At 31.6% G+C, this 14,818-nt stretch overlaps 1 protein-coding gene across 1 annotated transcript; it reads right to left on the bottom strand.

Annotated features, from left to right (window-relative positions):
* Positions 1–7,691: 7,691 nt before the first annotated feature.
* On the bottom strand, positions 7,692–10,552 carry LOC120195642. Its single transcript, XM_039197599.1, has 5 exons — positions 10,358–10,552; positions 9,952–10,151; positions 8,320–8,774; positions 8,095–8,166; positions 7,692–7,783 (listed from the first exon to the last, which is right to left on the bottom strand). Exons 1-4 carry the CDS (start codon positions 10,530–10,532, stop codon positions 8,142–8,144), a joined length of 855 nt encoding a protein of 284 aa, XP_039053530.1. The 5' UTR covers positions 10,533–10,552; the 3' UTR covers positions 7,692–7,783; positions 8,095–8,141.
* Positions 10,553–14,818: the final 4,266 nt, after the last annotated feature.

The raw sequence follows: 14,818 nt of genomic DNA, 5'->3' as shown, positions 1-14,818 counted from the left end.
ATCTCTGGCAGCCACGACATCCATCCGGGATACTTTCTTCCATGACTCGGTTGCTTCTTTGATCCTCTTCTTATAACTGTCACCGTGATACACAAACTCTGATGTAGATAATCCGTATGTTGCTGGGATAAACTGACGTGCCCCATACTTTCTAAGTGCCAACAACGGACCATACCCAACTGCACCCCAAAGTCTAAGTAAGGTCATAGTGTCAGAATCCCTAAATCAGAAAAGAACATCACTAAGGAACCAAGGGGCTCTCCAAGTAATATCCCGGTCCTGAAGATGAGTGAAGACCTTCATCCATTCTTCATTCGAAGCGGCTTTATACCATTTCATAGTGATAAAATCTCCCAATGGTGAATAGGTAGTGCTGAATCGGCGGTAGGCAACCCCGTTAGTCTTCCAGAAGTGGCTGTGAATCCAGACTTGAAGGAGCTGAACACATCCAATGAACCTTCCTCCACCAGTTCTTCTGCAATTATTAAGAGACCGAAAGGTCTCGGCTAAGATGGTCGACGCTGGGTTGACTCGCCTTGGAAGTTGTTCAAATAGTTCTACTGCGGCTGCGTCTATGCACCCCAAGGTCTTCGGAAAGATAATCAAACCGTACAGACCCAGTGCAAAAAGATCTATAGTCTTCCATTCATCAGGGTGGTTCTTCATTAGTTTCTTTATATGGATCCACTCGATTCATTCCCTGTTACCTTTGTGTTGAAGTCGATCAGTCACCCATTTTTCATCAACCCCTGCAATCTTAGCTAGTCCGTTCTTGAAAGGCTGACTCTTGATGTGTTTGATATATGCCCTCTCTAGTCTGATGTTTTCGCAGTGCAGTAGGGTAGTATACTCTTCAATTGTGGGCACCATGTCCTCCCGGTTAAAGGTGAAACAACTATATCTCGGGTTTCAGAATTGAATTAATGCTCGGAGAAGGGGCTCATCAGTCTTGACATGGAGTAAGAGGTCAATATCACCATATCGTTGGTTGAACTTTTGCTTTCTGTCATTCCCCCAACTGTCCCAAATATTTCGCAGTTCTTGGACATCATTTTGTTTCAGGCTGACTGATGTGTAACTAACAAGCTTTGACACATAATTTCCCTGAAGATTGTCTCCCTTCTCTTTCTGAGTCTTCTCGGACCATAGTCATGCCTCAGCGTTTTTAATCTCTTGTATTACAATACATTTGTCCATTAATTCAGATTTATTTTGTGTTTAACAAACATTTTTTAAGGATCAATAACCTCTTGTTATGATGCAAATGCTAGAAAACAAACACAAAGGAAAAAGGATTAGTAAAATAAAAATAAAAATAAAATGACGAAAGAAAAAAAACACAAAAAAGAAAATGGTTAGGGTAAAAATATCTTAGGTTTTGGAATATGGTTTCGGGGTAGGCTCTAATTCTCCATGGTTTCCCGGTTTAGGTTCTAAAAACGGTACCCGAGTTCTCCTTGCTGGTGCCCCCTTGGGCTTGCCAGACCCTTAGTCCTAAACCCATCACAGGCTTGTGTGGACTAAGTTAAACTAGAGAGGACACATTCCCTTATGCCCGCACGGTGAATAAATTCACACGAAGACATAAGGTATATGAATCCTGAAGGCTACTTGCTAGGCTCGCACGGTGAATAAATTCACACGAAGGTGTCGCTTTCACCCCCACTTAAGACAGGGTTTAGAGCTCGGGTGTAGAGCCTTAAATGAAAAAGATTTAAAGGCTCAAATCACGAGAAAACGATTAGTACAACTATTTACCCAAAAATATAATCAAAAGTAAATAAAAAAGGATCAAAATGTTACCTTAAAATTTAAACTTACCCTTTTCGTTAAAAAGACAACTGAAATTACCTTAGCCTGACTCACTTACCTGTCCCCAGCGGAGTTGCCAAGCTGTCGCAACCGTCTTTCGGTTGGGCCCCGAAATTGGGCTTCGACTTGAAAAATGTGGATTGGAGTCGCCACCGATCATTTATTTAAAACAAATGGGTTGATCGGATACCTTATTTCTTACCTGATCTGCGTCTTTCCAAAGATGTGTCGGGTTCGGGAGTCGGTTACGGTCAAGGAAGGATTAACACCCTTGAACTGTCCTTTCGGTACTACGTAATTTCTAGTTGTCTTTGATTAAGAAAATTGCAAGTTAAATTAAAAGGTAAAATTTGATCCGAATTAGTTACCCTTAATGAGTTTACGGAAATACCCTTAAAAATAAGATTTTAAAAGAAAATAATAATAATAAAATAAAGTAACAAAACTAAAGAGTAAACCAATAAAATAAATGAAACCAATAATAATAAACATAAAATAATTGGATGAAAAAAAATGAAATTGAATAAAATAAAATAAATGAAGATAAAAATATATATACAAAAAGAATAAAAAATGTAAAATGTTTTTTTTAAAAAAGAAAAATAATAATAAGAGCAAAGAAACTAAAAATATAATGAAAATAAATAAATAGTATAAATAAAATAATATATATATATATATATATATATATATAAATGTATGTATAATATAATAAAATACTAAATAGTAATAATAATAATAAATAAATGAAAATAAATATACATATAATATTAACTAAAAAATAGTAATCATAGAAATATAAAATAAAATAAAGTAAGAATATATATATATAACGTTAGAAAAATATAGTAAAAAAAATAGTAAATAAGTAAACATAGATAAAATAATAATAATATAATATATATATATAATAATAGGAAAATAATATAATATAACGCAAAGAAAAATGAAAAAAAAAATTATAATAAATAAATAAATAAAATATAATAAAATGTATACATATATACATATAAATAATAAGGGTTAAATTAAAAATAAAAAATGAATTAAGGGTCAAAATTAAAAACCAATCGAAGAAAAAAACGACAAAACACGCGAATTCACACGACCCGTTTATAAAAATTCGAATAGTTTTTCAAAAACACAAGCCTCGGGGACTAGATCTACAAAAATAGATCTCGAAAACGCCCCCGTTCATCGGCCAAAAACACTTCTCTTAGTTTTCTTTCGAAATCAAAACACATCAAGGGTAAGGAAAAATAACATGCGAAGGTATGAACTTTACCTTTCAAAATATAAATGCTTCGAAAAATGGCTACGAGTTGCTTGTAATTTTTTGCTTGGTATTTCGTATATCCTCCTCTGAATCTGTTACAATAGTGAGTTACAATGACTATTTATAATGCTTGTGGATCCTATCTTTAGGAGTTTAAATAATAGTAGAACTCTATCCTATTTTTAGGAATTTGAATCCTAGCAAAATTCTATCCTATTTTTTGGAGTTTGAATCCTAGTAGGACGAAAAGGTGTGTTGACAACTGCTAAAGGCAGTATCGATACTTCCATATTGAAATCTCAATTTTAACTCGATTATGGTTCGAAATACTTCGTAAAAGTTGTTCCAAAAATATTTTAAGAGTGAAACACAATTTTTCATTTAAGGAGTAAAAATGATATTTGAAAACTTAGAGTAATATTTATAATATTCGAATAATTAAATCGAATATTATATTTGAAATCGAATATAAAATCTTAAAATTCATTAACACTTCATTTGTTATATCGAAACACCAAAATGTTTTCAACAGACAAGTATGTTCCAAATGACCATGAAAATGACAATGTGAGCATTTTGCCATTTTTAAACATAATGAGTTGTTTTTAAAAATTAATTCTTTTTCTTTTGTTATGCTTTCAAGCTTACCTTTCAAATCAAAATTTTCTTTTTTTAAATCATTGATTTTGATTTTTGAAATTTCTAAATCATTTTTCAAAGTTCCATTTTGATTTTCAAAATCAACTTTGGCTTTCAAAATCAAATCATGTTCAACTTTATATTTTGAAATTAATTTCTTATATATGGAATTCATGGTCTCAAATTCCAAATAAAACTCATTGTAAGCAACTTGTAACTCAGCAAAAGAATAATAATCAAATTCATTTGAGTTAGAAGTTACCATTGAATCTTCTCTTATGAACATGAGGCATATGTTGGCTACTTCATCTTCATCATTGGAGTCATTTTATCACTCCAAGTTGCCACAAATGTCTTTTTCTTTCTTGATCCCTTCTTATTTAGGAGGGGACATTCATACTTGACATGTCCCGTTCTTTGATAATTGAAGCACTCCGAGGACTCTTCTTCTTGCTAGATTCTTGCTTCATTTCTTTAAAAGTCATGAACCTCTTGAATCTTTTGAAGAGCTTAACCATCTCTTCTTCTTCACCATCGTCTTCATCCATCTCTTCATTTGAATCTTGACTGATTTCATTGGTGGATTTGAAGGTAATGTCTACCTCATTCTTATTATTATTTAGCTTCTCTTCATCTTCTTCCTCTTCCTTCACCATCAACTCACGAGTGAGAAGAGAACCAATCAACTCATCGAGAATGAGAGACTTTAAATTTTTAGTCTTAATGATCGCCGTCTTTTTCGATTGCCAAGACTTTGGAAGAGAGTAGTTTATTTTCCTCACAAGCTTCTCATTAGGGATTACTTCTCCAAATTCCTTGAGACCGTTGACAATCACAGAAAATCTATCCGTCATAGCTTTGATGTCTTCATAGGGTTTCATCTTGAAATTCTCGTAGTTATGGTTGATAAGATTTATCTTGGTTTCTCTCATTTCATCGATTCCTTCATGAGTGATTTGAAGCATATCCCATATGTCCTTAGCATTGGAACAAGAGTAGACTTTTCCATATTCATCTGGGCCTAATGCACAAAAGAGGATGTGCATAATCTTAGCATTGAGTTGGAATTTCTTCTTCTCTCCATCACTCCAATCATCCATCTCACCGGGTGGAGTGGAATAACCCTTTATGATTGAGTTCCAAGCTCTTAGATCATTTTCTTGAATGAAGAGCATCATCCTATTCTTCCAATAGGCATAATTTTCTCTATTGAAGTAGGATGGATTGTTGACTGGTTGTGAATCTTCCATAAAATAAGCACTGGAGGTTGAAGCCATCTCTTTGTCGGTTGCATCAGAAATCAATAAAGCTTCTTCGAGGATCGTCTCAAGGATGTGAAACCTTCTAACTAGTCAAGCTCTGATACTAATTGTTAGGATTCGCGGAAGCTCGAATTGACAATCGAAAAAGTTGTAAGGGGGTCAATTGGCAAGAATTTGTTTAGGGAGTAAGGAGAGTAAAAGATAGAGAAAATTGACACAAGGATTTATAGTGGTTCAATTTATCAACCAAATCTACTTCCACTACCTAAGCTCATCACTTAGGATTTTCTAACAAATTCACTAATTTGTTCTTTCTTTTTCAAGGATCAAGAGATAACCTTTACAATCCCTAGTTTTTCACTTGGCTAAACTAGAGCCAATACCCATTTACAAGGAAAATAAATGTAAACAAAGAAAACCTCTCTAAGGTAAGTGTTTACAAATTTAGCTCACTAAAACACTAATATTTACAAGAGAGATAAAAATAAGATTGAAAAAACTCTTCTCTTGTGTTTGAATGCTTAGATAGGTGTTCTAACCCTTCTTCAAGTGTCTTGAACTTGTATTTATATGTTGGAATGAAGTTGTGGTCGTTTATAACCGTTGAGAGTGTTTTAGAGTCGTTGGGGATGTTTTCTCTGCTAAACAAAACTCCCCAGAACATAAGGTATCGGTACTCCTATAGGGAGTATCGGTAATACCTTCGTTATTTTTAAATCAACTAGTTGTTACTAGCCGTTGGGGCCTGATGGTATCGATACTATGTCTATGGTATCGATACTACTATACAAATTAGTATCGACACCCCTTTGGGTATCGGTACCATTTTTGCATTATGGAATTTTAGCAATGCGGGTAGTATCGATACTACCTAGTGAGTATCGATACTTCCCTTACCTTTGGTATCTGTACCATATGAATAGTATCGGTACTGTTTATGAGGTATCGATACTGTAAGAAAAATATCGGTACTTCTTATCCAGAAAAGTATTTTGTACTCAATTTCCAAGTTAAATGGACTTTGAATTACTTTTGAAAACTTTGAATAAATTCAATTCAAATCCAAAAACATTTTACCTTAATTGTTATATCAAAATATAGTTTCACATTAATGCAAGCTTTACATTTTCAATTTTTTCTAGAAAATGCAAGGGATCGATCATTTTATCAAAGAGATCGATCATTTTTCTATTAAAATGAATTTTTATTCCAATAACCAAATTGGATGATATTAGACTCGAATTTGATGCAACTTAAGTCATATTATTGATATACAATTAATTTTAATGACTTAGATGATACTAAATGTGCATGAATGTCAACTTGAAAATAAAAAATTCTGCAAATTTTTATTATTGATCAATTTATAATTTGCACAAATAAGGTCCAAATAAAGTCACACAAACACACACTAGCTCTAAAGATCCTAAACATACATATTTTTAATTTTTACTACATTTAAACATCATATTCTCAAAATCAACATATATAATCAACATAAAGAATGAAGATTATGATTTCACAACAACAATCAAGTATTACAAATTACAACTCATGAAATAATAACTCCTCCTATCATCATAAGCACTATGTGGGGACACTCAATCATGCATACAAATATATAAAATCATATAAAGCACAAAATTGCATGAAATTAAAACTTGTTACCACTTGAATAAGGTTGATTTCTTAGGTCTTCCTTACTTCAAGTGTTCTTCCTTATTGTGTTTTAGAGCTTCCAAATAGCTTGACATTGCTCATCATTCCTCCAACACACCTACAAGAGACACTTACTTGATTTTTGGTACCCAAATTACTTTGGGTTCTTGATTATTAGTTTCAATACCTCTAGTTCACTTAGGAACCCATGTTTTTCTTATTTTATAATTTTTTTTCTTTTATTTATAGGACAAGTATTGGAGTTATGACTATGATAATGACAATTTGAACATTTTTCCACATGTAGATCAATTTAACAAAAAACAAAAAAAAATCAGCTTGGCTCAGTGGTTGAGCTTCTCATCTCTCACCTAAAAGACTCATGTTTGAGTCTCATACTCATTTAAGTTCTCTTAATTTTCTTTCCATCAAAGGTGACACATATCATCCTCTACTTTGTGAAAAATAAATATATTAAATTAAAATAAATTTAATCCTCTAATCGGATGGTGACACATAACAATATGATTTGAAAGTTAAATTTATTTTTATTTATTAAAATTAGAACCAAATTGATAGAATATAAAAGTAACAATGATTAAATTGATAGAATATATAAGTATAGAGGACCAAATGTATAGTTATGCCAATTTTATTAATTGACACATCACCACATCTATTAAAAATTAACTAGTGACTTGATTAAAACATTTAAATAGGTGGGTAGTCTGATTAATCAAATCAAAACATCGATGGTCAAAATAAAAATAGACAATAATTTAATAGTCACCTGTGTAGTTTACTCTTAATTTTATATTAAAGGCCATACCATTAAGCGAAAGGCAGTTTCTTTGGGTTAATTATAAACTATATTTTAATATTTTTTAATTTAAATTAATATTTAAAAAATAATATTTTTAAAAAATACCTTTTTTCTCAACATTGTTCAATAGGCAATTTTATATATCAGAGATATATTACAAACAATTCTTGCAAAGCAGCCTAATGAACAGGAAAGAATTGGCTCATCGGCACCAATAAGATCACTAAAAGAAAAGTTTAGGGGGTGAGAAATAGATCTGAACCAGTAAAACGAGATGCTAGATGCAGTGGTGGGGGAAGATTAGAGCAGACCCTGAAAAGAAAAATGAGTCGATAAAAATAAGGAAAAGCGAATGTATAAAGGAACTTTGGGATAAGAGAAATCCGAATTATTATAACCCGAACTGGTAAAATTTAACAATATTTGTCGTTGAACACAAAAAAGACAGAAGGAAAGCGTAAATTTTGAGGATTCCACATGGACATCGACAAGGTTACTAACTCGGTAGCTTCTTTTGTGGTCTGCAATTAATATCATAAAGCACATACGGACATGCTAACTTGCAAATGTATGATTCTTTGCTTAATGGATCCAAATAGTTTTTGCTAAAACAATGGACATACCTGGTAGTAGAAACCTTACCAAGAGAACATAAAGCCTTAACTTATCTCTACTTCTGCTTCATATTTGAAATTCTGAGAAGATAAAAGGAAGCCTTAAGTTTCATAAACTTAACAATGATAATTTATATTAAAATCATTAGGTCGGTGTTATTGATTTTTTCAGAGTTGAGAAAAGCTTAAAACAATTAAGTTTCATCAAATTAGTAAGTTGATTAAGAAATTTACCTCTGTCTTAAGTGGAGGATACTTTCAAGAAGTTTTGTTGTTTGCTGCAGCTTCACATTTTTTCGCTTCTGATCATCCAGTAAAAATGTTGAAACATTTAATATTGTGGTAAGTTCTTGTTCAATTTTCTTGAGCTGTTGATCCAAATGTTCCAAGAAGACCTCATAAGTCGATATTGCTGCCAAGATACCATTTCTATTGCCTTCATTAAAATTGAATGCTTGATATTCCTCTAGCTCCTCATTAGCAGGTTGCTCCGCCAGATCATCAGTATGGAGCAGCAAATTTTGATCTAAAATAGATGTTAAGGCACCAATATCAGAGTCCTTGCTTTTATCTTTTTCATCTTGCTCCTTGGGAGATACTATCCGAACTGGAGTGGAATCATCTTCTTCACCCACTTCTGAATCTGCCGCAATATTCCCAATTAGTTGAGTTTCTTTCACGTTTATCACCTGAAACCATGATGACATATTAAATATAAAGCTCAAGCAATTGATCCTTTCAATAAGATCCAAAAGAAGAAAAGTCAAAAGTTATAGTGAAATATTGTTAAAAGAAAAAGGATAGACAGGCAGCATTTCTTGTGAGTTTAAATCAGAAAACCATAGCCTCAAATATCTTCAGTGTCGTCAAAGCGTGCACCTGCACCTCGCACCTCGCACCTCGCACCTCAGACCCTTTCAGGCCAGGCAAGGAGATAGACATAAACAAAGCCTGCCTGATTGATTTTCTCTTTATTTTATTTTCTTTCACTTTATTTGATAGATTACTAGTGAAGAAAGTATAATATCAAACACTATACTTCATAATATTTGCGCATTCAATAAAAAAACACTGACAATAAGGAAATCATCCATATTGAACAATAAAAAAATTGTATGTTTTGTAGATAAATTACACTCAACTTTAGAGTTTATTATATATCTTAAGCTTCATACATATAGGTCACTGATGAAAATCAAAGTGATGAAAAATAGCATTTCATTTATGTAAACCGAAAGAACTAAAAAAACAGCTAACATTTCAGACAGTCATATAAACAAGAAATCAGATGAGAAGGAATCTATAAAAAGATATTTCCAGTTTACAGTCTGGCCTGCTTAGTCCACTTGAGTAAGTAATATACATACTATATACACCAATGCCAACAATTTATGTTCTTTATCTCCTTATCTGCTTAGTCCATTCGAGCATAGCTTTCTAATTTCCACTTAAAATTTGCATAAAAAATAGCATAAGAAGCATAAGATATCATGGCTTATCTTCTTTATCTCCTTATCTGCTTTATAAATTAAATTTCGACATTGAAAAAGAGAAGAATCCATACAAAAAAACCAACCATTAAGTTTAAACAGATATATAATATATGCAAGTCATGCAACGATTTAAATCACATAGAACTAGGTAGCGAGAAAGTAGGACCAGAAATGAAGCAATAGATTAGGAACCATCAATTGAAATCCACAAGCATATTTGATGTTTAGTTTAACTTTTACATTGGCTAGCTTGTTTTGGTTGATTGATTTCTTCCATGGATGCACAATTTGACATTATTGACAATCATTTGATTGTGATTGTAGTTTTTACTTTAGATTACACATAAAGTTAAAGATTACAATCTTGATTTACCTCATTAAGCTTCGTGGAAAGCTTATCCAATAACTCAATCCGACTCTTAGACTTCTCCAAAGCTTGCATAATCTTCTTCTTCTGAAAGAGAAGATCCCTTGCCTCATTTTCCTTCCCCCTCTGAACACTAACCGCGGCTTGTCGACGAAGCTTGTCGGCCGCCTCTGATAGCCGCAAAAACCTCAATCTAGCATTGCTGGCTGAATAAAAAAAAGACGCATTAGCTTCAATTTTCTTTGCATTCAATCAGTACCAATAAAATTAAACTAAAAGCCAGCAACATTTACTCGATTCGCCAATAATTATCCAAACATCACTGATCAAAAGTCATCATCATGCTTTAAACTGAAATGGGTAATTTTGATTTTGGTGAAAAATGATTATAACGAAAGAGAGAGACGAGTACCTTTAGCGCGGGTGGTCTCAGCTTCGGCATGGAGTTGGTCAAGCTGGTAACGAAGCTGCTCTGTGTTGATTTTGGGATTAGAAGATAAGCACTTGGGCCTTAGAAGAGGCCTGTAACCTCCCACTACCATTGCAGCGCAATTCATTATCGCCTTGGATTCTTTTTCAGTTTTCATTTCACCATGTGTAAAAAAGCCTAAATTCGATCGCATTCGTCATCCCTAACCTTTATTTAGTTCCACTTAATCCTTTGAGTTGCTTCATTTGGATCCTATGGTGTTTTTACTCCACTTAATCCACTCTAAAATTGGCTGCGTGGACATTTTTTTAGTTAAAAGTTCTTACAAAAATATTAATGGAGTGACACGTGTCATTATTAGATTGAATACAATCAGAGAGTTACTAATAAATATACATAATATATATTTAATAAAATAATTTATTTTTATAAAATAAATTGAATTAATATATATATATATATGAAATTATTAATAAAAATGTTAAAATTATTATTTCCGTTTTTTGGCATTCGTTATGATATCTTATAAATTATTGTTAAAAAGATTTAAATTTATATATATATATATATATATATATATTTAATAACAGTAATTTGTACTAACAACTAGTTGGAATTCATGATGATTGCGAATGAAGCAAACTAGGTTGGAAGGGTTATTCTTGTCTCTGTAATACTCAATCTGAATTAGTCGATCAATAGATCAAATACCGATGGTTATAAAAATATAAAAGTAATTTGTTTTAAATAATATTAATATATATATTTAATAAAAATATATTATCTTTAAATAAAAATAAATTGAGCTAAAAATATATACTTGAAATTATTAAAAAAATTATTAAAATTATTATTTCTTTCTTTTTAAAATTCGTTACAATATCTTATATATCAAATGTTGCATTGCATAACACAAACATGGGTTAGCTTGGTGGTTTGGGCTTTGGTTTATTGTTTATTTGTTTCTTTTTTCTTCAAGCAGTTTTATATTCAATCGGATGGTAACGCATGTCAGGTAAAAAAATATTCCAATCATGTTATGATACGTATCACAATCTAATTAAATGGTTAAATTTAATAAACTAAATTAACATTAGGATAAAATTGATAGAATATATAATTATTGAGGACTAAATGTTGAATTATACCAATTTTGTGAACTTTCACATCAGCATTTCCGTCAACTATTAATGACAAGTGGTTTGATTGACAACAATTAAATAATTAGATGATATGAATGACAAAATTGAAAGGTCGGTGGTAAAAGTAAAAGGACTAAATAATTGAGTGGTCAATGCTATAGTTTACCCAAAAATTATTAAAAATAATTTAATTATTATTTTATTTTAATTGATTTATTTTAAATTTTTAACTAATTTATAATTATATGTTGAGCCCTTTAGAATTTTAAATTTTTATAAATTAAATTAAATTAAATTAATGGTTCTTATCGTTAGTGGTGCTCAACGATACTTGTCAAGTGTTGTAAAATTTTCCTTTAGGTTTACATTGATTTATGATTGTTGGATGAGTGAAATAGAAAGTTGAGAGTATCTTGTTTTTTCCCCAGTGAATATCTTCACATTTTCTTCAACTGTTTATTTTCATTCATCAAATGTTACTAAATCAATGTAAAACTACTTTTTTTACATTGTGTGTTCTACCTCTCTCTATATTAAATATTTTCTATTTAAAAAAAATATTAATTTATATATTTTGTAAACATGATACATTAATAAAATTAGTCAATTTTTATTTTAACTCATGAATTTTAAATAAAATTCTAATTATGAGTCCTTATATGACAAATTTATTGCTGCAGATTTTGATCTTCATTGTTTCCTTACTTAAGACCATGCTCTTTTTGTTGCTACAGATTTTGATCTTCATTTTTTCCATTGAAAGTGCATACATGAATGTAACACCCTAATCCGATACGACATACAGTCGATCGATTAGAACGTCACATGAGACCACTAGAACGACTAACCGAAAATTGTTTCCTTTTTTAAAACAACCATAAAATGTTATTGAATAATCATCCAAGTTCCATATATTAAGAACATAATAATTATATGTTTACAATACGGGGAAGCTCCCAAAATAGTATATCAAAACAATACAATAGAATATCAAAGTAAGTTATGACTTAGATAATGAAGGTATATGAATATTACATTACCACTAAAATAATACTCAAGACATACTTGGACTACTCGACTGTTTGGAACGTCTGCGATCAACCAATTCCTCGAATGCTCCATCTAAAGACCTGCGAACGGAAACACAATTTCGAACGTTGAGCAGTGCCACACTAACAATGAGATCATACTAAAAGTGTTTATCAATGCACATGGTATTGAGTACGAAAACATAAAGTGAGTATGCATGTAACATCCTCAATACGAGGTTAGTGACTAAATTGTAAAGTTTTAGAATTTGGTGATTAAAGTATAATAATTGAATAGTTAAGGACTTATATGAAAAATACGGTGTAGGATCAAATTGAAAAGAAGAAGGAATAGAATGACAAAATGGTCATTGACAAGGGAAATAATTTAATTGTTATGGTTATATATGTTTCCACGTGGAGTGAAGAGAGAAACACATAAGCTTCCAGAGTCATCTTCTTCTCTTCTATTCTCCACACGTGAAGACTCATATCAAAGGTGAGATTTCTCATAAGCTGATTGTTAGTTGAAATTTAAGTTTGGTTTTGATCATTAAATGGTAATTAAGCTTAAGGAAAGTTTAATTTGCTTTAAAACAACAAGATGAAGGGTTTAGGAAAAATTAAAGGTTAGGAGTTCTTGAATGAAATTTTGAAATAAAGTTCATAATGAGAATTGGAAGTTGAATTTGACCTGTCACCAACTTGATTGAGGGATATGAAGTGTTAGAATTAGATTTAGAACATGTTGGAATTTTAGTGAGATTCTTGAATTTTATATGGAGGATTGGATTTTTAAGTTTTAGAGGTATTGAATGGATAATAATTAGTTTAAGTAGGTGTATGCAAGTTAGATACATAAAAGGAGGTGAAATAGGAAGTGTTGAGAGGATTATGAAGGAATTTTCGTGCTCAAACTAACATTTATGGGCTGTGTGCATCGATACACATTCAATGTGTACCGATGCACTCTCAAATAAATGAACATCGAATGCAATTAGTGCATTGATGCATGAGGAGTGCATCGATGCACCCCCTTAAAATACAAACATCGAATAGGATTTGTGAACCGATGCATAGATAGTGCATCGATGCACATGTTAAGGGATGCATCGATATACTGTATAGTGCATCGATACATACCTTTATTAAGAGATGAAAAATAACCTTTCTTTTAGTGTAAGAAGTGATAGTTTGAAAAATATCAATTAGTATATTGATATGTATCAATGTATTACTATGTAGATTTAGAGTGTAATCCTGTTTCGGAATAATCAAAGGATTAGAATCGAGTCAAAGCAAGGCTAAGATGAGTGCATATCTCATATGAAATTGTATTAAGATAAGACTTGCGATGAGTCTATCTCTTATAGTTAAACTTATGTTGAAAACATTTTGATTTTTCGATATAACAAACTAAGTTTAAATGAATTTTAAGATTTTACAAATGATTTTCTAAAGTATATTCGATTCAATTAATCGAATATCAAATTATTACTCCAAGTCTTTCAAGATCATTTCAAACCTTACTAAATGTGTAGAATTGTGTTTTATACTTAAACTATTTTCGAAACAATTTTCACAAAGTATTTTGAACCAAAATCAAGCTTAAAATCAAATTTTCAAAGTGATGCACTGATGCACCAATCCATGCATCGATGCACCATGGAATTAATTGAACATCGAATGCATTTTATGCATCGATGCACATACCATGCATCGATGCACTTAGTGCATTTGATGCATCGATGCACAAGACCATGCATCGATGCACTCAGGCTATTTCAAAACATTGAATGCATTTCATGCATCGATGCACTCTTAGTGCACCGATGCACTGAGAGTCAAACGGTAAAAATATTTGAATTTTACACTGATGCACCGATGCACCTAGGGTATGCATCGATGCACTGACGCTCCCAACTACTTTAATTAATTATTTTCACACAACGTTTAGAATCATTTGAAGGTGTATTTAAACAAGCTTAGAAGCCATTGATCAATAACAAGAAACAACAAGCAACTAGAATCAAGAGAGAATCAAAGAGAAAGCATCAAACCTCAAGTTTGTGCATTTCAAGCCTATTTTTCATTCAATATTTAGTTTGCTTTCAAGAACACTACTTGTAGTCAATTGTATTCATTTTTGAGTGTTCTTTTCTTTGTTCTAGAATTGTGCAAACAATCTACCTTGTGAGGATTTCCTTGTAAGTTTGCAAATTTGTAATCTTCTCTTTGAGAAAGAGTGTTCTCAAGAATTGGGGTATATTCTT

The sequence above is a fragment of the Hibiscus syriacus genome, unplaced genomic scaffold, assembly GCF_006381635.1.
Source record: "Hibiscus syriacus cultivar Baekdansim isolate YM2019G1 unplaced genomic scaffold, ASM638163v2 tig00117017_pilon, whole genome shotgun sequence".
Lineage (NCBI taxonomy): Eukaryota > Viridiplantae > Streptophyta > Magnoliopsida > Malvales > Malvaceae > Hibiscus > Hibiscus syriacus.
This window is presented reverse-complemented; position numbering and strand designations above follow the sequence as displayed.